We start from the raw sequence: 25,462 nt of genomic DNA, 5'->3' as shown, positions 1-25,462 counted from the left end.
TCTAGCCCCCCTCTCACTGGAGGTATTTTTTTTTTTTTTTTTTTTTTGAGGAAGATCAGCCCTGAGCTAACATCTGCTGCCAATCCTCCTCTTTTTGCTGAGGAAGACTGGCCCTGAGCTAATAGCCGTGCCCATCTTCCTCTACTTTATATGTGGCACGCCTACCACAGCAAGGCTTGCCGAGCGGTGCCATGTCCGCACCCGGGATCTGAACTGGCGAAACCTGGGCCACCAAAGTGGAACGTGCACACTTAACCGCTGGGCCACTGGCAGGCCCCTGGAGGTGTAGTTTTTAAAGCAGCTTGACTTTATGCTGGTCTCTCAGTTCTAACCTCCTACATGCCTCAGGCCCAAGGCCCTGTCTTGAATCTGTGTAGCAATTGAAACTCCAAGTCCTTGGTCACCAGGCCAGTAACCTCCCACCCCAACACCTACAGTATGGTCCAGCCCACCGCTCTGGTTGTTTTGGTCACTCTTAGATTTTGGTTCTTGGGGATTTTCCTTACTTTCTTATGACCTAGTCATGTATTTTACAGACATATTACATTTTATGCAGTATTTCAGAGTGTTTAGCAATAGGAAGGTTTTCAGATCCTCCTTATTGCTGGACAGAGAAACTGCGAGATTAAAAGATGCCATGGAGTATCTGTATACTAACACAAGCATGATCACACTGCAGAATAGCATGCAAGCTCCCACACCAAGGTATAGATGCAGCAACTGACTTGAAGGGAGAGTCCTCCCAAGCTGGTTTCCAGGAGTTATTCCCCAAGGAGAACAAATCCTGCTCAGACAATCATGGTGAAGCCACGGGGACAGCACACTGGCTTTAGCTCCAAGACACCATCTACTGCAAGGACAGGTCTCATCACAAATGCTCCCTTCATTGGGCACCTGCTGGTTGTGTGGCTAGTGCAAGAGTCTTTGACCAATGCCCCTGCATTTGGCTGATGGTAGCATAAGCTAGGGTATGTCTGCCCTGGGCTGCTGAGACTAGTCGCCTCGCAGTGGGATGCAGCACTGAGAGGACAGCACTTAAGCCCTTGACCCCTGTGGAGAAAGGTGGCCCGGCCCACCTCTAACTCTCCTAGTCCCCGCCTCATTGGGCCATGCAGTGAGCTCCATGCTGAGGCAGGTTCGGAGAGAGGCTCCCTCCTAGGAGGCAGAGAAACTCTGCCAACAGCAGAAGCTGATACACTCACTCTGGCCATCTGAGGAGGACTCCTGCAACTCGAAGAAATAAACAACTACATCCCACATAACTTGGCTGCTATAGAAGGGAGGTGCAGAGAATGGGCAAGTAGCATAGAGCCTGCAAGAACTGAGAAGCCCATCTGACTTCACAAAGACCTCCGTTCCATCACTTTTTTCTCAGCTCTCAACCTCCTGGTCAGTGTCTGAGCAGAAGGCCATTACTTCCACAGTGCCACAGTATCAGAGCCTTCCATCTCTCCAACCAATCTCCTGCTCCTCTTCTCGGCAAACTCTGGGCTCCATTTAAACAACATTATTCTCAGCACAGCCTCCAGACTGACCAGCCCTCATGTCCTGTGTCTCTGTGTTCTCCCCCACGGCACCTTCTAGCCATCTTCTCACTTGAAGCAGCAGCTCCTTTCTCCTCGGAGCTGGGGGCTCCTGAGTATAAAGGGACTGAAGTCTGCTCCCTCATGAGAGGGCAGGCTGCTTGGTGGGAAAGTGGACGCTGCACTGCTGGCCCGAGGCTGCACCTTCCCTTAGCCTCTCAGGGTCCCATGTAGCCATCACCTACCTTTCCACGGCTGTTGGAGTCACACTGGTCAAGGCAGGAGCACCCGGTGTGGCTTTGGACCGCTCGGTGAATCGAGAGTCAAATGCTTTCATCGGTTCGATCTTGGACGGGGTTGTTAATACGGAGGGTGATGATGCAGCAGGAGTAGAGGTAGCGTTCACACTGGGGGTGGGTTGAAGATGGGAGAGCACGTTAAGCACAACCCATCAAGGATTTGGGAATCCGTTTGGGATTTGTATTACTTGGAGCCAAGTGAAAGGGGTACAAACATCAAACTTCTAGAAACAATTTCAAGATGCAATCTACTATTCCTGACTATTTCTTTAACAATTTCATGTGTTAAAATTCTGGAACTTTGGCTATCTGAGATTGAGAACAAAGGCACTCACATATGCCCCACTGCATTGTTCTGAGAGCTTCTTAGGGTAGCACGAGACCTAAAAAGTGGTTCTTAGAACCCTTATTCCTCTCCATATAGGCCCATCTCCACAACCTGAATACAGCAACTCCACCCAAACCATTCCGATCATCAGCTTTTCCTGGGTCTGATGAAAAAAAACCCCGCCAGGGTTCCTGAAGCCATTGTCTGTCTATTCCTGGACATCATTCTCAGCCACACCTCAGCATGACAACCACACATTCTTCACTCTCCTCCAAGTGCTCACCCCACAGCCCTTGCCTTCTACTCCACAGAGAAAGGGGAGGCCCAGGCATGAGCTTGCCAGCTTCCCCCCAGGCCTAGGTGCATCCCATTCACTGGGTCCCAAAGCCACTGTGCCTCCTACTGACCACATGCAGGCTAATAGCCCTACTCTCACCTTGGACCCCACACCAGATGCCTGGCAGGCACCCTGCATAGCCCTCTCCTCCTCTCCCAGGACCTGCAGGGCCAACTGTTGAAACATTTCTCAGATCCAGCACTCTCTCCTTCCCGAGACACCCTTCCTCCTGGATGCTTTCCTTCCTAACGGGTCTAGCTGCTCCATCTCCTTCTCTTCCCATCCAACCTCAGACTTCCCTGAGACGTGACACATGACACTTGGTGCATGCCTCCACGGCCACGACAGCAGAGCCCAGAAGTAGGAGGGTGTGATAACACAAGAGCCCTTCCCCGCCAATGAAGAATCAATCTAATAGTATTAGTTGTGTGTACGAGAGTGGTGGCTATTTTGGGGCACCACTGTCTGCTGGAGCGATCTTCTTAAGACGCAAGTCTCAGAGTTTTCTGTATCTCCACACTAGGGAGAAGCCCAGAAGAGCAGCTTTCTCCCTCTTTTCCACCACTCCTCAGGGGCTAGGGACTCAGGGCTCTGCTCTTTCTGCAGTCTCTATTCCCCACCCCTTCTACTGGTTTGCTTATATGGGCTATGGGTGGGGTATCCTCTGAAAAGCCTTCCTGAAACCTGCCCGCCAACCCCCTCAGATGGCTGGTCATTTCTGCCAAGGGGACCCCAAGAGACATCCCCATACCTCTGTGGCTGCCCCTTCCCTCAGCAGCTTACACACTCCCTGGGGATGAGGACTCACCAACCAACCCCCTGAAGATGCCTGGGTATAACCCATAGCAGGTGCTGGGCAAACAGTGAGTAGTTCCTGGCTCTTATTAATGCTCACCTGGTTTCCAAGTAATGGTCAGTGAAGACACGGGCTCCTTGAGAGAATGTAATTCTGAGAGTGTGAGGGGAGTCCGTGTCCTAGCACATGAGCACCCTGCTTGTAGCAATGCTACCAACAGAGTGCACTGGGGGCTAAGCCACCTCCAGTGTAGACTTGCCAGAAGGTGGTACTGACCCTGCAGCAGGCCATGTGTCACTGACCAGTTCCCACACTTAGCAGATGGATCCTAGGACTGCACCTTCCCCCAGGACATGAAATCCTCACTGCCCTGTGCACCAGAGACTCACCTGAACAAGGCCTCCCTTCTGAGCAGGCCCTCATCTGAAATCAACCTCTCTCTCTTTCGTTTTTACAGAAGGGACCACAAAGTGTCTCTGAAACTATGTCTGAACCTGAACTTTCCCCAGGGACAGGATCAAGTCTTGGTGCCCACTCACCTGTCCTTACTGACAGAATCGCCTGCAGGCCTGGTGCCGGCTGCCGCCACAGGCTCTATGGAAGGCTTCGAGGCGCCGAAGGAGTTGGGGGTACTGGAGTCCAGGGGCAGCAGCTGTGGACTGCTTTGAGAGGAGAGCATGGTGCCCACCAGGGAGCCCGAGAGCGGGATGCTGTTAAAGAACGCTGTGGAGAAGTCCCTGCCGTCAAGAAGAAAAAAGTCAGCCTCAGAAATCAGACACCACAACAAGGACTTGATACATTCTAAGTAAGTTTTTTCTGGGTCCAAAGGTAGTATATTTTCATGGAAGAAAATCTGCAAAGTTACAGGAAGGTAAGAGGAAAACTAAAATCACTCCATACACTATGTTTAATTGAATCTAAGATGAACTATTACTTTATGTACTGCTAACAAAAAATTGTTACATATATAATTGTCAGATGCTTTTGATTATAAGCAGCAACCTGATCTCAGAGGCATTCAAATGTGCCAACATGGGTCTCAGAACTAATGCAATGCAGCATACAGAGCAGGTCTCCCTTTCATTACGGGCTGTATGGATGTACCATAATTTACCTAACCAGCCTCTACTGAGGAACGACCGGGCTCTCTCTCAGCTTTTTCTGTAACAGACACTGCTGCAACAGGAGGCAAGATACTGCAGTGTTAAGGCTGAGGGCCCTAGGCCAACTCAACCAGATCTCACTCCTCTGCCATGCACAGGCTCTGGGACCTTGGGCACTTCAACCACTCTGTGCTTCAGGTTCCTATCTGGAAAACAGAAAGTGACAGGATCCTCCCCATGAGGCTGCTGTCAGGACTAAAGTTGTTAGTGTAACACACACTTAGAACACACAGTAGCTGCTCAAAGACACTTGCTATTGTAATTACGTCATTACACCTGTTGTTTCACATATTACATGGGATAAATTCCTAGAAGTGGAATTGCAGCAGTAAATGGAATGTTCATTGATGATTGATAAATACTTTTACAGTGTCCTCCTTAGAGGTTTAAATTACAAGGCAGGCATGGGAGTGCCTATTTCCCCAAACCTGCACCAACAGCTTTATCAAATTTCTTGATACTTGACAATATGACAAAAAATGGTATCTTAACTATAGTTTAGTTTGCAACTATTTTGTCATAAGGTCGAAATTTTTTCATATAGAAGCATCTGATTTCCTTTTTTTGTGAACTGTTCATATTTTTTATATACTTCTATTTGGATATTCGCCTTTTTTATTGATTCTAAGACCTACTTACATATTTAAAAATTCCTTATATGAACAGGAAGTATTTTCCCCACGATGTTGTTGACTCTTTATGGTGCAATCTTCCTTGCCAAAAAAAACGTTATTTTTGTGTGGTTTAAATTTTGTGCCATTTGTAGAAGACCTTTTTTTTTTACCTTTGAGATCATAAAAATATTATTCTATGGAATCTTCTAAAATTTTAAACAACAAAAAGTTAAACATTAAAACAAAATCAGAACCGTTGAGAATGCTATTTACATTAAGTTGTCAGGTAGGGATCGAGCTTTGTCTCCAGAGGGCACCAGGTCGTCCTGACTTCCATTTAGTGGATTAGCTAAGGTTTCATCACTGGTGCCAAATGCTACCTTCAAAATTCATAAATACTCAGGCTTATTTCTGGGTTTTCTATTGTATTCCATTGTCCTGTCTATTCATGAGTCAGTACCCCACTGCCTTAATTATTATAAGCTCTTTAAGTTTTGATTTCTGGTGGGGCTAGTCTTCCCTGATTAATTTTCTTTTTCAGAAATATTTCAGCTATTCCTATTTATTTTCCCACGTAAGTTTAGAATCAGCTTGCCTGACTCTGAAAAATCCTGTGGTTATTTGTACTGGCTCATGTTACATTTATAGGTTGAGAGAGATCTGTCATCTTTGTGATGTTGAGTCATCCTAGCTAATAAATGGTATGCATTTCTAGTTGTTTCTTTGAATTTTCTTTTAGCTCTTTCAGTAGGGCTTTAAAATTTTCCCTCACAAAGATCTTCCACATTTCTTGTTCCATTCCAGGTACTGCATTAGTGAAAGTGATTTCTTCCTATATATCTTCTAAAGGTAGTTGATGCTACTTATCTCATTATGTTGGTCGTATCCAGTCGTCTCCCTGTCTCCTTTTATTGTCTATGGCAGTTATGCCAGTCGATTCTCTTGTAGATCAAATCATCTTTAAATAATGACTTATTATTATTTAAAGCTTACCACCTCCTTTCCAATTTATTCTTTCTCTTGACTAACTGTATGAGTTAGGACCTCTAGAACAATGTTCGATTATAGTCACAAGAGTAGACATTTGTTTAGTTTTTTAACTTAGTTTGAAATAAGATAGTTTGTCAAGTTAAGGAAGCATCTATCTATTCCTATTCAACTGAGGTGTTGTTTGGTTTTTTTTGCTGAGGAAGATTCTCTTGAGCTAACATCTGTTGCCAGTCTTCCTCTTTTTGCTTGAAGAAGACTCGCCCTGAGCTAACATCTGTACCAGTCTTCTTCCGTTTTCTATGTGGGTCACTGCCACAGCATGGCTGCAGACAAGTGGTGTAGGTCTGCACCTGGGAACCGAACCCAGGCTGCCAAGGTGGAACACACCGAATTTAACCACTAGGCCATGGGGCCAGCCCCTCAATTGAATTTTAAATCAGAACAATGTTAAATTTAATAAAAATGCATCTTGGGCATCTATGGAAATGATCATATAATTTATTTCTTTTGATTAACATGTAGAAGTAAATTAAGTTTCCCAAAATTTGAACTACCTTGCTTTCCTAAAACAAGACTTCCTTAGTCATAATGTATTAGCATTTTAATACACTGTAAGATTCTCATTGTTACTATTTTTTTAGGATTTTGCATTGACTTTTGGAAACAAGAATGATGAGGAATTTATCACATTCTATCTTTGTAACATTTTGATGTAAATGATGTGTTCATTTCAAAAAAAGATTTTCCAAGTTTTCCTTCTTTTTCCACGAACTAGAGTATTTTCAACAGTATTCGAACGATCTGTTCCTTTAAAGTTTCTTAGAATTTCCCTGTGAAGCTTTCTTAGGTTGATGATTTTTGGTACATTAGCTCTTTGACAGTGTCCTCTATTTCTTCTATAATAATTCATCTGTACAGATATTCTTCAGTTTTGATAACTGTATTTTCCTCAAAATCATTCATTTTCAAATTTATTTGCATAGAGTTCAGCAAAGAAGACTTTCCTCCTTTTGATTGATTCTTTATCTGTGATTATTTCCCATTTATTTCTACTTTAAATATTTGTGCTTTTTCTTTTCTTTCTTGATTAGCTAAGCTAATAATTACCTATTCTGTTGCTACTTGTTTTACTATGAGAGTCAGGAGAGCAAACAAGCCTTTAAGACCAAAAGAATCAAGTTCTGGTGCCAGAAATATGTGCCCTGTGGCACAAAACTGGCTCAAGGCCACGTAGGATGCTACCCACTTCTGTCTCCTCACCAGGTGAGGCTTGCAAGGATCTACAGAACAAAAGTGCCACCATCAACACCACCACCTCTACCACCTCCAGGACCCTTACTCCTCCCACAAGCCCTGCAGTGTTCAAAGCACAGTCACATACTTCTCTTATTTGGTCCTACTAAAAGACAGGCAGGTGGCATTACCTTTTAGGTTCACAATGAGAAAAAGGCTTGACCAAAGGAAAACCACTCTCTGGGAGGAGTCAGGAGACCTGGTTCTGGCTCCACCTAGTCAGGTCTCCACCTTCCAGGCCTTAGTGCCTGCACACCTAACAAGAGGTGGTCAGATTGGCACATCGTATGACTGAAGGTGTCTTTAGACTTCAAGGAAGATTTGGAATAGCTCATGGATGAACCACTGAAAAGTGCAGAGGACTACTGTGTGGTGTCCTGAGCAGACTGGCTGAATGAGTATAAAACCTAGAACGAATCACCTTGACAGCGAGGTCTCTTTCTTTCACATAGGGCCTTATCATCCTTTGAATCCACATACATCGCTTTGGGGAGAATGACCAACACAAAAGCAAGCCTGACTACAGCCGTTGAGGCAACAGCAAACGGTGACTAAGTCCACTCCTCCCCTTTCTCTTCTCAGGAAAATGTGGCTCAGAGCCCTACCCTCCGCCCAGCAATTCCACTTCTGGGAAGTATCCTGAGGGAACAGCCACGGGTGCACTCAAGAATTCATTTACAATCACAAAACACTGGACACAGACTACAAATCCACAGTTAAGGGGCTGGTTAAGTAAATCGTGGTGCACTCACAGGCTGGCAACCTGGACAACCAGCAAGTCATTGCTTCAGAGAACTATTTATTAAAATGGATGCAAGGTCAAGATACAGGAACAAGTAGGGGAAAGACTAGAGATACAGATACCAAAATGCTAACAGTTGATTATGTCTGAGAGACTGGATTATTGGTAACATTTTCAGGCTTTTAATATTTTCAACAACGTGTGTATATTCCTTTCATAATCAGAAAAAGAAGGCTGTAAAAAGGAAAAGAAATAGAAAAAAATCAGTCTGACTAGTCTCTCTGGCATGTCTTCCAATGCCCTGCTAACAATGAAGTGGGCTGGCTGTGAGGACATACTGGCCCTGCAGAGGCGCCCTTGCTGGCCTGTTGCAGGCTCCTGCTGGCCTGCCTAAAGGCCGAGTCAAGTATGCATAAGGGCTCTGTGGGAAGCGGGGGCTTTGAGGCCAGTGGGAAGTTGGGCTCAACTCCCTCACTTCCAGAGTCTATGGGTCAGACTGGCCCAAGAGCCTGTGAAGGGCCAGATTATGAGAGGGTTAACTGGTGAAAGGAGAGAGGAAGACCTCCCCAGATAAGGCCACAGAAAGCTCGGTGAGTGAACGAGTACCCGGTGTCCAGCTGTGCTATGCAGAGAGGTGTGATTCTCCTCCGACCATCTGCCGTCCGAGTCTCAACTTGTTTCTTTAAAAGATTCTGGCAAAGTAGAGTGACACAAATGAATGCAAGAATTTCTGCCAACTATCTCCAAATAACAAGAAATAAAGCCTCTAAGGAAACGTACTCTAACTTCCCTTTCTACAGCCTTTCTAGTCCAATTAAACTAAGCCGTCTAATCAAAGAACAAGTGTTTCTATCAGGGTGTGTGCTCAACTTCCTGCACGGTAAAGCAGCAAGGACAGAAAGCTCCCACTTCAAAGAGCTCCAGCACCTTCCTCTCTATCCTCAATACTGCAGGCCTGGCCAGGTTCCCAGGGTAGCAAGCATGTGCCAGCCTGGCCACCCCCACCCAGCAGCCATGGGGCTCAACAAGGAAACTAATGAATGACACCTGTACCCTGCACTTGTCTCTAAGCCATGATTTGCAAACTTTACTAAAGGCTCATAACCAAGGGTTCCCAGTCACACACTGTGTCTGAATCACGTGGGGAGTTACGGCACCCTGCACAAGCTCCTGGAGATGGTTTAAGCTCTCCAGGTCTCCAGATCTCAACATTTCCTGCCCCTTCCTGGTGAAATACGGACTTCTAGAGGAAGAAGGGGGAGCCCACACACGTCTCCTCAGGGCAGAGCCTGAAACCCACTGTTCTCAGTATCTAGAATTTCCTAGAAAGGCTAGAAGTGGGGTTTGGAAGTCCCTATAAGAGATGACCTCCTCTAGAGCTCCCTGGGACAAAGAGGTCTTTGATAAAGGTGACTTAGGCCCCATTATTACCTCATGCAGCTGACGGCAATGGAGCCAAATGGCCCCAAGCTGGCTGACTCCTGGGTCCTGCTCCAGGCACAGCACACATCTGCTTCCCACCAATGTTTGTGCCCTGTACAGACTGCCTGTTCCCTTCGCCCTGTCCCTGGACACATGCCCAGGTCCTTAGTGCCACAGGGCCAAGCCCTCACCTTCCTGATGTCTTCTAGACTCTCCCCATTAACGACACCAGCGACAGAGGCAGTTGAGCCCGTCTCTCTGGCTGTGGTACTCTTCTGGTCCAGCTGCTGTTGTTGCTGCCTCCGCTGGTACTTGAGCATCTCAGGGTTCTCAATGACAGCTGTGGAGAGTTGGGCCTCGGTCATGATGGCCAAGCTCTTGCCATAGGTAGATTGGTGAATGCGGCTCTAGGGGAAGCAGAGAGAAGTGCAACAAACTGGAGGTGAGCAGCAACCTAGTGGACGTTGCCCACCAGTTGGCAAGCTGCATGTTGGTGTTCCTCGTTCTGAAAGTGGAGAGGGCCCTGAGCAGGGGTTCCAGAGCCCCGGACATCAGCTCTCTATCCCCTCCCACCCTATTCTGCCTGTTGCTGATTAGATGACTCTGGAGGTCTTGTACCCTCCCTAGATGTTTATGACGACCTGTGTATCCATAGCTTGGGATGAAAGTGAATGAGTAACCAATAAGAAAACACTTACCACAAGGTCTGGTACAGAACAAATGGCAATAAACATCTGCTGAACTAAAATTAAGACACTCAAATTGCTAACTTAAGGCTCTTAAATCACTCCAGGGACGCCAAATACTTTTTGGGAATCAGATACTGAAACCCTCAGTCTGCTTTCACTGCTCCTTTCTGCAGCTGTCAGCCCCGCATGGTAGGAGGTCGCCACGGGAATGCTAACAGGGCCTCTAAGAGCAAAGAAAGGCCTGGCACAGCAGACCTGGGGTAATCCTTCTCTGCCCCTTTTGTCCCCCAACATGTCCTGACCCTTCTGAACAAGGCCCCTCCTCTATCTTGCCAGCTTTCATTAGTCTGTGCCACAACAAGCTGAACAGGATCCCATGTTGGCAGGGACAGTGACCCTAGCACACCAGAGTGACTGGTGTGATGAGGAGCAAACTGACACAAGGACGTGCTAACAACCATGTGGAGGACATCTGTCTCATAGCAGAGGATGCCGGACAGGGGAGGGGGGCCATGGGACCTGCTCCTGCGGGACCTTGTGTGCCTGCATGTGGCCAGGTGCTCCCCTGCTTGCCACCTTGGCTCCTATCCACTCTCCCCTGAATCTTGAAGCAGAATTCAGAGTTTGGCCCTAGCATTCCTCAAACACAGGGTCCCTGCCTGTCATCTGGGGAATGGTAAGTTAGACAGGTTTATGATCTAGGCTTCCACTGCAACTCTTCATGGGGAGGGAAGTACACAGTGATCTGAGGTTATAATGACAGTGACAAAGTGTGAAGAAGATTTGAGGCCACTGAGACACTCATTCTTTCTTTGACAAACCACTGCTGGAGTGCCAGGCCCTATTCTAGGAGACGCCAATCCCTGAGAGGTTTACATCACAGTGGGGGCTCCACACAGAGGCTTATGAGGGAGCTTCTACCAGCAACTGCATCACTAAGGGGAGAGCTGCCCAATGCTCTGGGCTTTCACAGGGGCTCCTTTCAGACAAGTGAATACCTTCCACTAAGTGTTGGCAAAGGCTCATTTGTAGAAATGGCAGGTTTCTAAGTCTACGGTAGGTAAAGCAGAGCCTTTCCCACAGCGCTTGAAGAAGGGCACATGGGCCCCATTGTCCTGGGCAGAGCATAGAGGAGAGGAGGGCTGGCCCAAATGCAGTGGGCCTGTTTCATGCTTTCATTCTCGTACCTAAGGGTCATGCATGGCCTCAGCAAAAGGTCACACTATTTTGAGACGCTTAGTTACCTTACTGATGAATCAGATAAGCCCTGCCTTGGAGGGTTTTATTTATTTTTGTTTTTTTTGAGGAACATGAGTCCTGAGCTAACTACTGCCAATCATCCTCTTTTTGCTGATGAAGACTGGCCCTGAGCTAACATCTGTGCCCATCTTCCTCTACTTTATATGTGGGACGCCTACCACAGCATGGCATTTGCCAAGCGGTGCCATGTCCGCACCCGGGATCTGAACCGGCGAACCCCGGGCCGCCGAGAAACGGAAAGTGCGAACTTAACTGCTGCGTCACCGGGCCAGTCCCTGAAGGGTTTTATATAATTTAAATGAAATAATATATGTAAGATGCATGGCCCAGAATCTGACATACAATAAATGATCAACATCATTGTTATAATTGCTGCTCCATGGCAACTACATCAATACCAGACAACGGGGAAAGCGACATGAGCAGGGACCCTTGGGAGCCACTCCTGCTTTCTCCCAGGGTGAAAGCTTCCCAGTGTGTTGCTAATTATCAGTTCAAGAAGAGATGCCCAAAGTCATTTTATTCTTAACTCCAGAACTCACACATTAATTTAATGTATGCAGTCTTATGAAAGAATCAAATTTATTAATTAAAATGAATAGACTCATTTTTATTTATTTTTCTGTTTGTTTGTTTTGAGGAAGATTAGCCCTGAGCTAACTGCTGCCAATCCTCCTCTTTTTGCTGAGGAAGACTGGCCCTGAGCTGACATCCATGCCCATCTTCCTCTACTTTACATGTGGAACGCCTACCACAGCATGGCTTGCCAAGCGGTACCATGTCCACACCCGGGATCTGAACTGGCGAACCCCGGACACACAACCACTGTGCACATAACCACTGTGCCACCAGGCCGGCCCCTAGACTCATTTTTAAATTAACCTATTTTGTAAAGAAGGTAAGTATTACCATCTATAAAAGGCAAATACCCAATAACACTTTAAGAAACAATATGTCTGTGTATGTCATAAGAAGGTCTAATCAAAGGGGCTTCTCAGAGCTATTGTGGCCATTTCTGAAGTCCCAGAGCATGTGCAGCACATGGGCCACCAGCTGGTGGTGTGTTGGTCTCCTACCTTCTCCTCCTCGCTCAGGGGGTCTCCAAGCTCATCCTGGGAGAAATCTAAGAATGCCACAGAGCCATCCATGGAGCACACCAGAATGCCCAGACCATTCAGAGTCCTGAAAGAAACGGCTGTCAGCAGCTTGCAAGTAAGAGCCTGTGGTGGTCACCCATGCTTCAGTGGCAGCGCAGGACTCTAAACAGATGCCAGAAACCCCTGGTGCGGGTGGGGATGGGGGCGAGAATTGTGTCCCAGAGGGCTGTGGTGCTCCCTTCAGTTCTAAGAACATGTACAAAGCATCTCTCATCATGTGTTCTGTAAGAATTTCATTTTTATTTATCTAATTTTTGAAACCATTTAAAAAAAAATGTGACGGAGTGTACATCTAAATGAGGTCACTGAGAAGCAGAAAATGTGTCTCCACACCTATGCTCATCTGGTTCCTGCAATGTCACACGGTGAAGTGGAGCTAGGATCACAGTGCTCTCCTTTGCAAAGAAAAACACCAGTTTCTCTGACAAGGTATTTTCCAGGGGCAAATCCCAATGGAGCAAAGGCGCAGCAGCAGATGCTCTCCCAACAGCAGGCCCGTGCCGCCCTTCCTGAGCCACATGCAAACAGCACCTGGGGGCTCTGCTCTGGCTGTGACACAGGGGGCCTCTCCTCAGCTGACCCTAATCACATCCAGGAGGCCTTGTGTTCCAATATGCAGCTCCTCCTTTCCTAGCCTGTGCATCGTAACAAGAGTCCATCTTACCAGGAAATATCCATGATGGATTTGTCAAACAGCTCATGGATAACAACCAAAGGCCGTTTCAGACAGGTGAGCTGGAAGGAAAGAAGCAGCAAAGGTTAATGAAATGACTGAAAACCACTTTTTGTCCACTCAGCTAGCACTATCAGTCCTAGAAGCCTTGGCTGCAGTTTTTGCTGACATACAGGGCACATTCAACTCTGTTCAAACAGCAACCATCCAAATCCTAAACTGTGGAAACCAAAGCCTGCCCCAAAGTATGCAGACTAGAGTGGTCCCTGCCTGAAGGGCTTGCTGCCCCAAGGGGTCAGCCGGGGAGATGGCTTTCTACACACACACCAGCAACAGAGAAGGGGGTTCTGGGAGGGCTGTGACCTGCGCAGAGAAGGTTTACCCAACCGGGATGGGATGCCAATGCCTGGACAAGGGGTGAGGCAGCCAAGGCAACTCCCAAGATAGGAAAACAGCCTCAGAGAGAACCTAGCACCTCTTCTCTGGGCCCAAGAATTTCTGGTACACATGTACATCCAAGACTTGGTGTAACCAGCTAGTACGTCACACAGGCTCATTCTATAAAGTGTGTGTGGATAGCACAGAAACACACAAAAACAGTTTAAGCTGCCCTTAATCCAGACCCAAAGTTAACCACTATTAATGCTTTGATGAGTTATTTTCTTCTAGTCTATCTCATGCAAATATTTTCTTCTTTAAAATAAGCCATATGGTTATGTCTACTTTTTCATTTAATACACAATGAGCATGTCATTAAACATCCTGTAAAAACCTGTTTTTGATGACTGCGCAACATTCACCACATACATATTCGTTATTGAGTCATTATAACACTGGGTTGTGCATCATCTCCACAGCCTCATGGCAACAGCAAGATCCATCTCCCATACAGTAGTGTCTGACCACCCTGCTGACAGGTTCTGGGCCAGAGGCTGGAGAGCTGGATGGGAACACACTTCTGCAGGGCATCCAGCAGGTGCTGAGGAAGCTTCTGGGAGGCTGGGACTACATGTGCAGGGGAGGCAAGCTGCGGCCACCCTAGTGCTGAGGAGAGGGCTGGAGTCTGAATTACCTGGAATTCACAAGAAGAATCTTGCCCTACCCTAATTCCACTTTCAGAAAAAATATCTCTGCCCCTTCTCCAAGAAATGTGGCTACAGACCCATCAGAAATCTAGAACTTGTTTTGTGAACACCTGACCTCAATCAGTGATGTGTCGGTCAAAGCACCATGAACAGAGCCCCAGGTTAGGAGGAGCCCAGGAAGAACATGCCTGGAACTGGCTATGATGGAACTAGGGTTCAGGTTCTGGAATGGATGCTACATGAACACTGGGCTAGAAAAATCAAAATGTATACAGCAATCAATTCTCTGTGACAAACAATCATAACTAATGCAGCCATAAGATAAGCTTCAAATCTACAACTTCAAATCCACTTGGCTTATGCAGAAATCATTAATAAGGAAGAATTATTGTTAAACACAAAATTGATGAATCTCATCAACATTATGCAAAGTAAAAGCAACACGAGACACAAAAAAGTAAACATTGCACAACTCTATTTATATGCTAGAACAGGCAAAACTTATCAGTGAGACAGGGACAGACATCGTTAGAGTGGGTGCCGTGGTCAAGGGTGGGGTCTTGGCTGGGCAGGGACAGGGAGCATTCTGGGGTGGTGGTCACACTGATATAAACATGTTATGACAATGCACTGAGCTGTATACTTCAGGTGAATACACTTTATGTAGGTTATATGTTGATACAAAGGTTTTTTTTAAAAGGAAGCAAACACAACACGCCAACTATGGCCTCAGCCGCTGAGGGTGTTCTCTGAGTCTGGACACGAGACCTGCTCTGGCTGGGGGTAAGGGTGGCCTCTCTTGGTTGGGCTCAGACTCAGTCTTCAGTGCTTCCTTCAAGAGTAGCAGGAAGGCCTGATCTCACGTGCAGCGCAGGAGCACAGACTGAGCTCCATGAGAAGCAGGAGTCTCTCCTCTTCCAGGCCTCCAGGCTCCAACTCCTTCACCAGCATACCCCATCCCTCCCTACTGCAGCAAAAGCTCATGGTCAGGGGCTCACCCAGACAGAGAGAGAACGGTCCTTGCTGCCAACAGCACAGCAGCAGTATGGGCAGCTGGGCTTCGCAGAACTCCCATTCTTCTGCTTCTTTTTGAAGATTTTTGGGTTGAATTTCTAAAGGCAAATAACAAATAATTAATGAAGTATGAAGGATGTACCCCATGCCAAGTATTGGAAACACACCACCATCTCAGCCCGCCAGTGGAGCCTAGCCCTGGGCACTTGACACACGTTACTTCATCTTCACAACTACCTAGGAGGCATTTTGCTGAGGATGAAACGGAGGCTCAGAGAGGCCAGAAAAGTGTGCCAAGTCACCAAATGAGTAAATGGTGAGATGTAGGTTCAAAGCTGGCTCTACCAACAGTCCAATTCTGGGCCTGCATCCACCCTGATGGCATGGGAGCTACTGAACTGGCCTTGTGAATCCCTACTGGTCTGGACAAGGCCAGCTCAAGGACCTGGACTTCAGGGAGAAGGTCCTGAGGGAGGCCAACAGGATTGTCAGGAGAGGTCTGCTCCGTTAATCTCTTTCCCGTCACTGGCTTTGTTGTCGCTCAGTCAAAACTGTCCAGGAGAGACTGATCAGCCCTGCATGAACTCACTGGGCCAGGGATGACAGTTGTCATGCTAAGCTCAGTCCAGGTAGCTGCCCCCGGCATAAACTGGGCATTACTTTTGGAAAGGTTGGAAGCACATGCTGAGCTCCCTGCCACCTTCCTGAATTGAAAGGGGTGGGAGCCCTAGACCCCAAGCCAGGACAACTGAGGAAGCAAGGGGGCTCCTTAGAGCCTGGTGCCAGGTGGCCTGGAGGGGTCCTAATTCAAGAGGGCAAGCAGAAATGGCCAGGGAGACAGAGACTGGAGAACATGGAACCCAGAGGCGTGTACCCCGGGCTTGAGTCTCTACTACCAGTGAGTTGGCTGCGAGGCCTCAGCACTGCAATCTCACAGAGCTGTGATCTGACAGAGCCACGATCTCAGAGTCACTCTTACAGTGGCTGTGAGGATCACACGAGAGAGCCATGTGGAAGACTGTGCTAACCATGGAGCACTGATTTTCAAATATTTTAGCAACAAGGTCTTGGTTTCAAACAAAATTTTACATAAAGTCCAATACAAAAAAATTAAGGAAGTAATATTTTATTTGTATTAAGTTTATACTTTAAGTCACAATATGTGATATTATCAGTTTAAACACAGGAAGGATGAGCGCATTTGGTGAATACAAAAAACTGAGATGAGGGTCCTGGACGATCCTTCACTTTCATCTACCTTAGCCTGCCAATCTATTTGCTGTGTTCTGGTTGCCCGGGGTTGAGAAAATCCTGGTCTCACAGGCTGTTTGCAACTACTTAACAGCTTGCCTTGGGCACTCTCAGGATGCTCTTCAATGAAAGTAGCCCAGAGTATAAAAGGAGTGGCCGGTACTCTTTAGCCTAAAAGGTTAACAGTAGCCCACATCTTCTGGCACCTTTCACCTTCCATGTCAAGGCGGGTGGGCAGCTCCAGACGCAGAGAAAGCACTCTAGTGATCCACAGCATAGCCTTGCAGCTACAACTGGCTGCTGCTGAGGTGCAGGGACAAGCACAGCTGCTCGGCACACATATCAGAACTGAACCTGTGTTCCCTGGAGGCTGACAAGTGGGCCACTTGTCAGCACCACCATGCTTGCGTACCCATGAGCAGACCCAAATGTGTAAAAAGGCTAGTGCAGACCTACAATATTCCTAATCCAAGTCTGCTTCTGGTGATATTCATCATGTTAAAGTCTGTCAACAAAACACATAAACATGTATTCTATTTTGCAAAATTAGTTTTCAAGTATTGAAACATAAACATTTAAAATGAAACAAGAACACGATGTGCTGAATCTCAGAGCCGACCACCTCAGTGCTACACGAGACCCAGCCTCAGGGAGCACGGCACTGCCCAGGCTCTGAGGGTACCACTCAGGGTGGAGATGACAGCTGACCAACCTGAGGCCAAGCGCACTCACCACAACAGTCACAGCTTTCCGGTGCCCGACAAAGTCCATGTTAGTCTTCCAGCCCTCCCGTTCGATGATCTGGGCAGTGGGGCCAGAGTTGTTCATGGCATGGGCAGATACTAGGTAGTGCCCATCAGGTGACCAGCTGAGTCGCAACACGTGTGTCGTCCCTCCACACTGAAAGAAACATCTGTGCTTGAAAGGAGCTCAAGGCCAACTTTGTGACCAAAACCGTGGGCCCAAGAATACAATCAAACTCTGACTGACAAATATATGATGGTGGCATGTGCATCCAAGCATCTGGCTACACTGACAGCTGTTAACTCCAGTCTTTCCAGATGATCCAACAAAAACGCCTGTCAGATGAGACTGGAAGGTGTAGCATCCTACACTCCTCACAGTGCAGTATATAGGACCTGAGAGGATCTGCAGGAGGCCAGCTCTTAACTATCAACTGCGTGGGTCAAATCTCTCTGGCCAGTGACCCCTTTCTTCTGCTCAGCACCTGCTAACTGCACACATGAAGTCTGCAGAACATTCACTGCAGCAGAAAAAGAGCCCTGCTGACCCTCAGGTCATGCAGCCATGACCATGTGGCATCACCTGCTCTCTCGAGCCCATCTCCTCACCTGAAGCCTGGTGATCTACCAAGGAGAAGAGGTGTATAAAGTCTGTAAAAACAGTAAAATGCACGGCAGAAAGGCAATGTTCCCCTGACCTAGATGCAGGGCTGAAGCAGGGCATTCCTTCACATTATTCCTCCTGCAAGGTGAGATGTATTAGCCAAAAGCCAGTCCCCTGAAGCTCAAGGTCAATCTAGGACAACCCTAAAGACTTAGGGTTGAGACCTTGGCCTTATGGCCCTAGAGGAAGGCAGGGGAAGGCAGGACAAGGCAGGGCCTGAGTGCAGTGACATATCTGCCTCAACTTCCAGCTGGGCCCCAGACCCAGGCAGGACAGGCCCACTCCAAAGGCTGAAGAGTGCTACCAGTTCCCACTGGGATTCCAAACACTCCTTTCCCGCAGTCACCCCCAGGAGCCCAGCCTACGGGACCCCCTGCTGCCAAGCAGCAGGGGACCTAAGGACCTCCAGAAGGCATGAGGGCCCATGTCCCTTGTACCAGGTGGCTGCAGCCAAGAAGAATAGAACTAAGGAAGGTGAAGGCCTGTGCTAATGTGCCCAGTCCAGGAGGTCCTTACTGTTGGTTTGGGGAGAACTGAATACACGATTTCCACTTGCCTCCTGCAGCTAGCCCTGACCAGTGGGCAAACGCCTAATTCTTCCTGCAAAGCTTCACTCATGTCCCTTCCTCTGAGATGTCTTTCCTGACGTGATCACACCTCCTCGGTGATTTCTGTACACTCTCGATAAATCCACCACCATCCTCACAAGTGACATGACTGTCTGTCTTTCCCACTGGGCTCTCAGCTTCAAGGGAGACTTGATCTCAATTTGCTTTCATTTCCTGCACCCAGAATTGCCTTACACATAGTAGGCACTTAAGAAATGTCTAATGAATAATGGCAACCTTGAGCTCTGATCCCATATGTAATGACAACTCAAATGAAGGAAGATATAGTAAAATACTACACAAGCCACTGTAGTCCACCTTCAGTAATTTTGCAAACTGTACTGCTAACTCTACCCAAGAAAGCAGCAGGCTAGCTTGCAGAGTGAAGTCAGCGAGCAAAGCCACAGCACAGTCAAGAAAAGTCCAAGAGACAGCCTCTTCCACCCGCCCGCTTCCCCGCCCCCACCTCCACCTGACTCCCTAGGGCAGCGCAATGTAAAGTCCACACTGTAAGAAAGTTTCATATACGCCTGCGGAAGTGCAAGGCATCTCTAAGGTTCTCTTCAGCTTTAAAATCTAGAAATCTTTTTCACTTCAAAACTGGATGTTTAATAGCTTCTGAAAAATGAAAGATTTGCATCATCTGACTCTTTGGGCCCCAGAGAACCCTGACCAGCCTGGTTAGGTCCCCAGACTCTGCATTCACCCACGAGGTCTGGGCCAGCAAGGCTGCTGGGCCAAGCTCTCTGGGCTGTCTCATTACCTCATCAAAAGGCTTGGTGATGCTAGTCTCCAACTGCCAGTCCAGCGTCCTCCACACCTTCAGGCTGCGGTCATCAGCTTGAGAAGCAATGTATTTACCAACAGGGTCCCAAGTCAACCCCTTCACCAAGCCAGAATGACCTCTCAAAGTAGCTAGAATTTCTACGAAGAAAAATAAAAGAGATTGGAAAGGCGTTACCCAGGGGAAAAAAGACTATATGGAAACATGAACTGCAATCCACGGGTCATGGAATGGCCAGCCATGAGAAGAGTCCTCAGGAGGCTGCCCTGGCCAGCCCCTGCTCTGGGCACAATCAGACAAGCCCCCTAATTTGATCTCCACAAGGCAAAAGCAATCTGAAGAAACAACTACCCCTGGCAGGCCCTGTGGATTTCCCTTTAGCCACAGCTGACATTTGAGGATTGAGGCTGTCCATGCTCCAGGAAGGGCAGACAACCAGGGCCAGAGCTGAATTCTGCTCCTTGTCCTGTCTGCAGCTGGTGGCCTGCCTCTCGTTTCCCTTTCTGGACAGAAGTTCGTGCCCATCTGAGCAGTCCTGTGTGGACCTCCCCAACAGCTTCTCCCTAAGGCGCAGGCCTGACAGCTCTGGGACCCGGCCCTGCGCTGAGTGAGTCCTCTGTAAGTCACCACTGGGGACAAATGTGTGGGAGACAGCATTTCCTAGAGATCCATAATCTAAATGCCAGCCTCTAAATCTGCCCCTCCATGGCCAGGCCAAGTGTCCTCACACATGCTGGTGGCTTACACGGAAAGAAAATGACTTGGATCAAGTCCATGAACGATTCTTTTTAGTCCATGAGGAAAACATACTCCAGACACTGAGCAGGAATGTGAGCAGTATCTTACTAGTTATAAACTGCAGTGCTATGCCCAGTTAAGCCAACTGTTGTGACTTTAAATACATAAATAAGAAAAATTCACCCTGTGTAAAACCAGATTTGTTAGCCCGCCTCTGCTCAAGGGTTTCACAGAAGAGATGGCAACTGAGCTGAGGTGAGAGCCCAGCAGAGGGAGGGCATGCCCTGAAGGGCATGTGAGAGGGGAGTGCTGGGCATCTGGGGGCATGTGGAGGTACAGCACACATGGGGGGTGCCTGGGTGAGCTGAGCACCAGCTGGACAAGGTCTCCAATATCAGTTGTCAACCTACCACCCTCATGATCTATGGCACATCCGTGCTAGCCTTTGGTTACTATTTTCTTTAACATAAACCTCTTTAAAAATCTTAAACAAATGTAACTGATGAAGAAAAAAGAACTGAGTTACTGACAAGACACGCAAATCCCCATCCACTGAGAGACACTTGCTGTCACCAGCCAAAGGAAACAGAGAGCCCACCCTGCTCCAGACACGGACAGGCGGTGCTGCTGACAAGTGGCTCATTTCTGCTGCCACCAGTCAGAGGAAGCCCAGACCTGGGAACTTCACAGCGTTCCAGATGACAACAGTGTTATCCACGCTGCACGAGGCCAGCCAGGCGTCATGGGGAGACCAAGCTACGTCCATCACATCTGGAAGACAAAGGGCTGGCGGTGAGTCTCTTACCTGGCATACAGATTTGACAAGGGGACCCTTTAGCACCACCCGTCTGCCAGCTGGGCCAACACCAGTCCCTGGTGTTCTCATATCTGAGATTTCACCTGGGACCATCATAGCTAGACTTTTTTCCTCAAAGCAGCTTCTAAAAATTCCCCACTAAGAGGTTTCTCAACTGGTCATAAAATTTAAAGCATCTAATTGATCCTGCCCTACTCCTTTTACAAAGCAACTGAGGGCATGGCTGAGAGCTTGGCACCATGTGGCATCACACATACCAGAACCCTGGCTCTGACACCTACTGGGTCTGCAGCCTCGGGCTCACTCCTAAACCCTGCTAAGCTTGTTTCTCCAATCTTAACTGGACCTTCCTCAGAGAGCCCTTGGAGCACTGTAGGTCCAACACTCAGCAGAACACCTGGGGCACAGTGAGAGCCCAATAGCTGCTAACTAACGGAATGAGTGGAAAGTCATCTTGCGGCCCTTTTCCTCATAATCTTCTCAGCATCTCATCTCCAAGACTCTGCCAGAGCACCCCTTTCCTACAGAGCCCCCAAACAGAATTAATCATGCTCATTTCTCTGTAACTCAGTTTTCTCATCTGGAAAATGTGCATAAAAAAAATCCTATCCTCAGAGGGTTATTATGAGGGTTAAATGTGAGAAACTGCTATAGCCAGGTGCCAGGCACACACCAAGGCATCGATAAAGATCAGCTGTGATGGCGACAGTGACCATGCCCATCTTACCATCCAGGTGCAATGGGAGCCAGTCTTACTGCCTTTTCTAACCTCAGTGCCTGGTTCAGTGCTAGGTATACAGAAGAATGGCTGGGAGAGGTGAAGAAACAGAAACACAGCAGCAAGATCATAGCTATCCACTCCTTTCCTCATAAGATTTTTAAAAAGAGATCTAAGCAATAATCTTCAGTGAGAGCTTGATGAACTGTGTCCACACTGCGTCTGTATTTCACGCTGCATGCGTACTAGCATGTTGATCTAGTACTCTAAGAGCCCATGTGAGTTGCAGGGCTTCTCTTGTTTTGCTCTGCATTCTATGTCATTGAGTGTTCACCACCATAAAGAGACCTAATCTAACAGTGAACTTTCACTGGGTTCCAGTTCTTCATGCTAATCAGCACAAAAGTATACATCACTCTTCACATTCTGGATTATTTCTTTGAGACTGATATCCCAAAGTGGAAATCTGGGCAGAATATCTGAATACTTTCATAAATCTGGATTCTCTTAACACTGCAGACTGCTTCTCAAAGACCTCTATGACTTCACACTTCTACAAGCAGAACGTCCATTTCAAAACTCACTTATTAGCTTGAGGATTATGATTTTTTCCCTTCTAACTGACTAAGTACATTTTAAAATTTGTAATTTCACGTGATTGGTAGTGAAAGTGAAGATTTTTCATATCTGTTTGTTGTCGTCTTGGATTACTTTGCTCCTATCTTCTGTCTGGTGAGAGGTCTTTAGTGCCGTTGGTCTAACAAACACAAATGCCATGCCTACAAAAACGAAGAACAAGAACCTCCTCTAGGAGCTTAGAGCCTGGGAGGGGCAGACACGCAGGCAGCAGAACTTCACTGTGGTGCCTACGTCCTAGAGCAGAGAAGCGCCCAGAAAGGAGATGTGATTTCATTAGCAATTTTCACAGACCATTGGTAACACAGGTATTAGCTGCAAATTTCATCAGTTTTCCTTCCTATAATGTAGATTTATGTTGTAAAGTCTGTTATTCTCCTTTGTGACTTTCATTGCCTGTTAACCTTGAAAAATATTCCCTCTGCTAGAGGTCTGATGAATGTTCGATTCTGTTTTCTCCTGCTATAATTATTTAGAACTCTCCTCTCTTTAACATCTGGAACATACTTTGGTGTAGGCTGTACTCAGTGAGGCTCTAAATTACTTTCCCTTCAACCATAAACTGCTTCACGGTCATTCTAGCACAAGTGGGGAACAATCCTTTCTTTCTATCATCAATAAGCGATACTGCCTTCACAATACACCAAGTTCTCAGGTACACCGTAGCCTACTTCAATGGTGTTAGTTTTGCCCAGAGATCCAAGATGTTCCGATCACTGCAGCTTTCAGTGATTTCATCTGCAACCTTACTTATCTTTCCAGAAGCCTTCTGCTGAGTTCTGCAGTAAATCCACATGTGACATAATTTTCTCTCTAAACCCCAGTTTTGGAGATTCTGTCTTCAGACCACCCCCCTTCACTTCTCACTGCAGATCTCCCACATACCTGAGACCCTCCCTGCCAAATTTAAGTTTCTGGTCACCATCATTCCCGCCGACCCTCCCGTCATCATTCTTGGTGATTCCAAGAGGATGATTTCACACCAAGGCTCTTGTCCTTAAACTCCTCCTCCAAGGACCTTTGCTTCCACTACTTCAGCTGTTCATTCCCATGGTCAGGCCCAGAGACCCTCCCTAACAGACCACTTCCTCCTTGGTCTCAATTCCAACCCTTCACACTCCTACCATCAACCTGGTGCTTCCAGTTCACTCTCAACCCCAATGGTTCTTTCAGGCACTAGGAGCCTCTGATGCTACAGGCCTTCCACTGTCTGTCTCCTTACCCAGCTTAGAGTCTGCCACCCATCAGTTCCACCACTTCCCTTTGCTCTTCTCCCGTGTCTTCACAGGCTTCTGACAAAACTCAGCCCAGTTCCATCCAGCTCTATCCTCCCCTTGGTCTTTCTTGAGTACCCTCCAATTTGGCTTTCACCCAACTACACTAACATGAATGACACCTGCCAAGGCCACTAGCAGCCTCCATGCCAGCAAGCACAATGCTGTCAATCCTCAGTCTTCACTTGACCTCAAGGCAATGTGTGACATGCTGCTCACTCCCTTCTCCTTCAAATGCTCTCTCCACTCTTAACTCGGCTCTCCATCTCAGCTTCTTTTGCTGAGAGACGTTTTTGCTTCACATTTCCCCAAGCAAACATTTCTGTCCCTTCCACAAACCTCTCATCCCAGGTGACAGCAAGCGCCTCCTTTCCACTGCTCAGGCCCAGCTGAGAAGCCGTCCTGATTCCTCTGCTTATCTCACACCCCATAACCAATGCACCAGGAAGTCTGCATCTGACCACATTTCCTGACTTCCACTGTTACAACCTAGGTCCAAACGGCCACCATCTCTCACCTAGATTATGTCAGCAGCCTCTTCACTGGTCTCCTCAGTGCTGCCCTTAGCCCCCCACAATAGGGACTCCATACAGCTGCCACAGAGCTCCTCACTCCTCTGCTCAAATTCCTACTGAGCCTTCCCATCTTACTGAGAAAAGAGCCCTTCACCATGGTCTAGAAGCCCCCGCCCATGCTGTTCTCCTCTCTTCACTCCCTCGCCCTAGCCCCCAGTGATCCCTAAACACACGTCCCCACTCCATGACCATTGCCCTGGCCGTTCCCTCTGCCTGGAAAGCTCTTTGAATGTGCACACGTTGTCCCTGCATCTCCATCTGGTCTCTTCTTGGATGTCACCTTCTCAGCAAGGCCTTCTTTGAGAACCATGGGTAAAATGGCGCTCTACCTCATTTTGCTCCCTGGCACTTATCTTCTAGTTTCTTACACGACTACTTTATTGTCTCTCTCTTTCACAAGAATGTAAACTCCCTAAGGGTGAACAGTACCTGGAACACACCAGGGGCTCAATAAACAGTTGCAAAACAAATAATAAATATTAACGTGGGAAAAAAGTATTTTATTTAGTCTTTCCATTTATGAAGTGGTGATTTTATCTCTCTCAAAAAAGGTTTGTGGTTTGTCTTAGAGATCTTGTACATTTCTTGCCAAGATTATTCCTGGGTATTTACAATTTTTGATCTTACCATATGAGAGTTCTCTTTTTGTTATTAGACGTTCTAATTGGTTATTACTAGTGAAAGATAAAATTTTTCTTATGAAGCCAATTTAGTGAGTCATTTTTATTAGTCCAAGTGCTTTTCAATGCTTTATAAGTTCAAAGAGCTTTATTGCTTTGGGTTTTCCTGATATGCAATGCCATCCCCATATCATTTTTGTCTTATTTTCCAGTACATCTCTTTCTGATTTCTGTTTAGCTGTATTGCAGAAATTCCAAAGTAACAAATTAAGTGACAGTACTCACCCTTGTCTTTTCCTGATATAAATGGGAACAAGGCTTTGCCATTGGTTTAAAAAAGACAAAGGACCTTATCGTGTCAAGGAAATAACTTTCCATGGCCATTTTTTCAAAGACATTTTTATTAGGAATTAACGCTGAATTATCTAATATTCCTTTCGAACACCTCCTAAGATGACTCTGTGGTTTTTCTTATTTAACCTCCTAGTATGTTAAGTTATATTAATAGATTGCCTTTACACAAAATTTTTCTATTATAAATCATACTTAGTAAAAATGAATCAATGTTTTCAACCGTTATAAAATTTATGAGTATTCTGTTTCTGATTTTCCTACCTTTATTCACATTTGCCTATGCTTTTGTTTCATT

The 25,462-nt window shown here is 46.9% G+C and overlaps 1 protein-coding gene across 16 annotated transcripts in view; it reads right to left on the bottom strand.

Annotated features, from left to right (window-relative positions):
• The window catches only part of HIRA (histone cell cycle regulator), a 90,920-nt gene that overhangs the window by 36,392 nt on the left and 29,066 nt on the right, over nt 1-25,462 (bottom strand). For 15 of the 16 annotated variants that reach the window (XR_011441664.1, XM_023648071.2, XM_023648077.2 and 12 more), the window contains 10 exons: nt 20,849-20,944; nt 19,415-19,575; nt 17,369-17,536; nt 15,370-15,483; nt 13,278-13,348; nt 12,533-12,638; nt 9,699-9,914; nt 8,692-8,777; nt 3,823-4,020; nt 1,769-1,930 (listed from right to left, as the gene is read on the bottom strand). Coding sequence is in view for 15 of the 16 variants with exons in the window: in XM_023648071.2 (XP_023503839.1) it covers nt 1,769-1,930; nt 3,823-4,020; nt 8,692-8,777; nt 9,699-9,914; nt 12,533-12,638; nt 13,278-13,348; nt 15,370-15,483; nt 17,369-17,536; nt 19,415-19,575; nt 20,849-20,944 (1,378 nt within the window). In the remaining variant the exon portion in view is untranslated. Of the gene's footprint in view, nt 1-1,768; nt 1,931-3,822; nt 4,021-8,691; nt 8,778-9,698; nt 9,915-12,532; nt 12,639-13,277; nt 13,349-15,369; nt 15,484-17,368; nt 17,537-19,414; nt 19,576-20,771; nt 20,945-25,462 lie in introns of all 16 variants that reach the window. The other variant, XM_070275956.1, reaches the window with a different exon arrangement.

This window comes from Equus caballus, chromosome 8, assembly GCF_041296265.1.
Source record: "Equus caballus isolate H_3958 breed thoroughbred chromosome 8, TB-T2T, whole genome shotgun sequence".
In the NCBI taxonomy this organism is placed as follows: Eukaryota; Metazoa; Chordata; class Mammalia; order Perissodactyla; family Equidae; genus Equus; species Equus caballus.
Note: the sequence above shows the minus strand (reverse complement) of the source record. Positions and strands in the feature narration are given on the sequence as shown.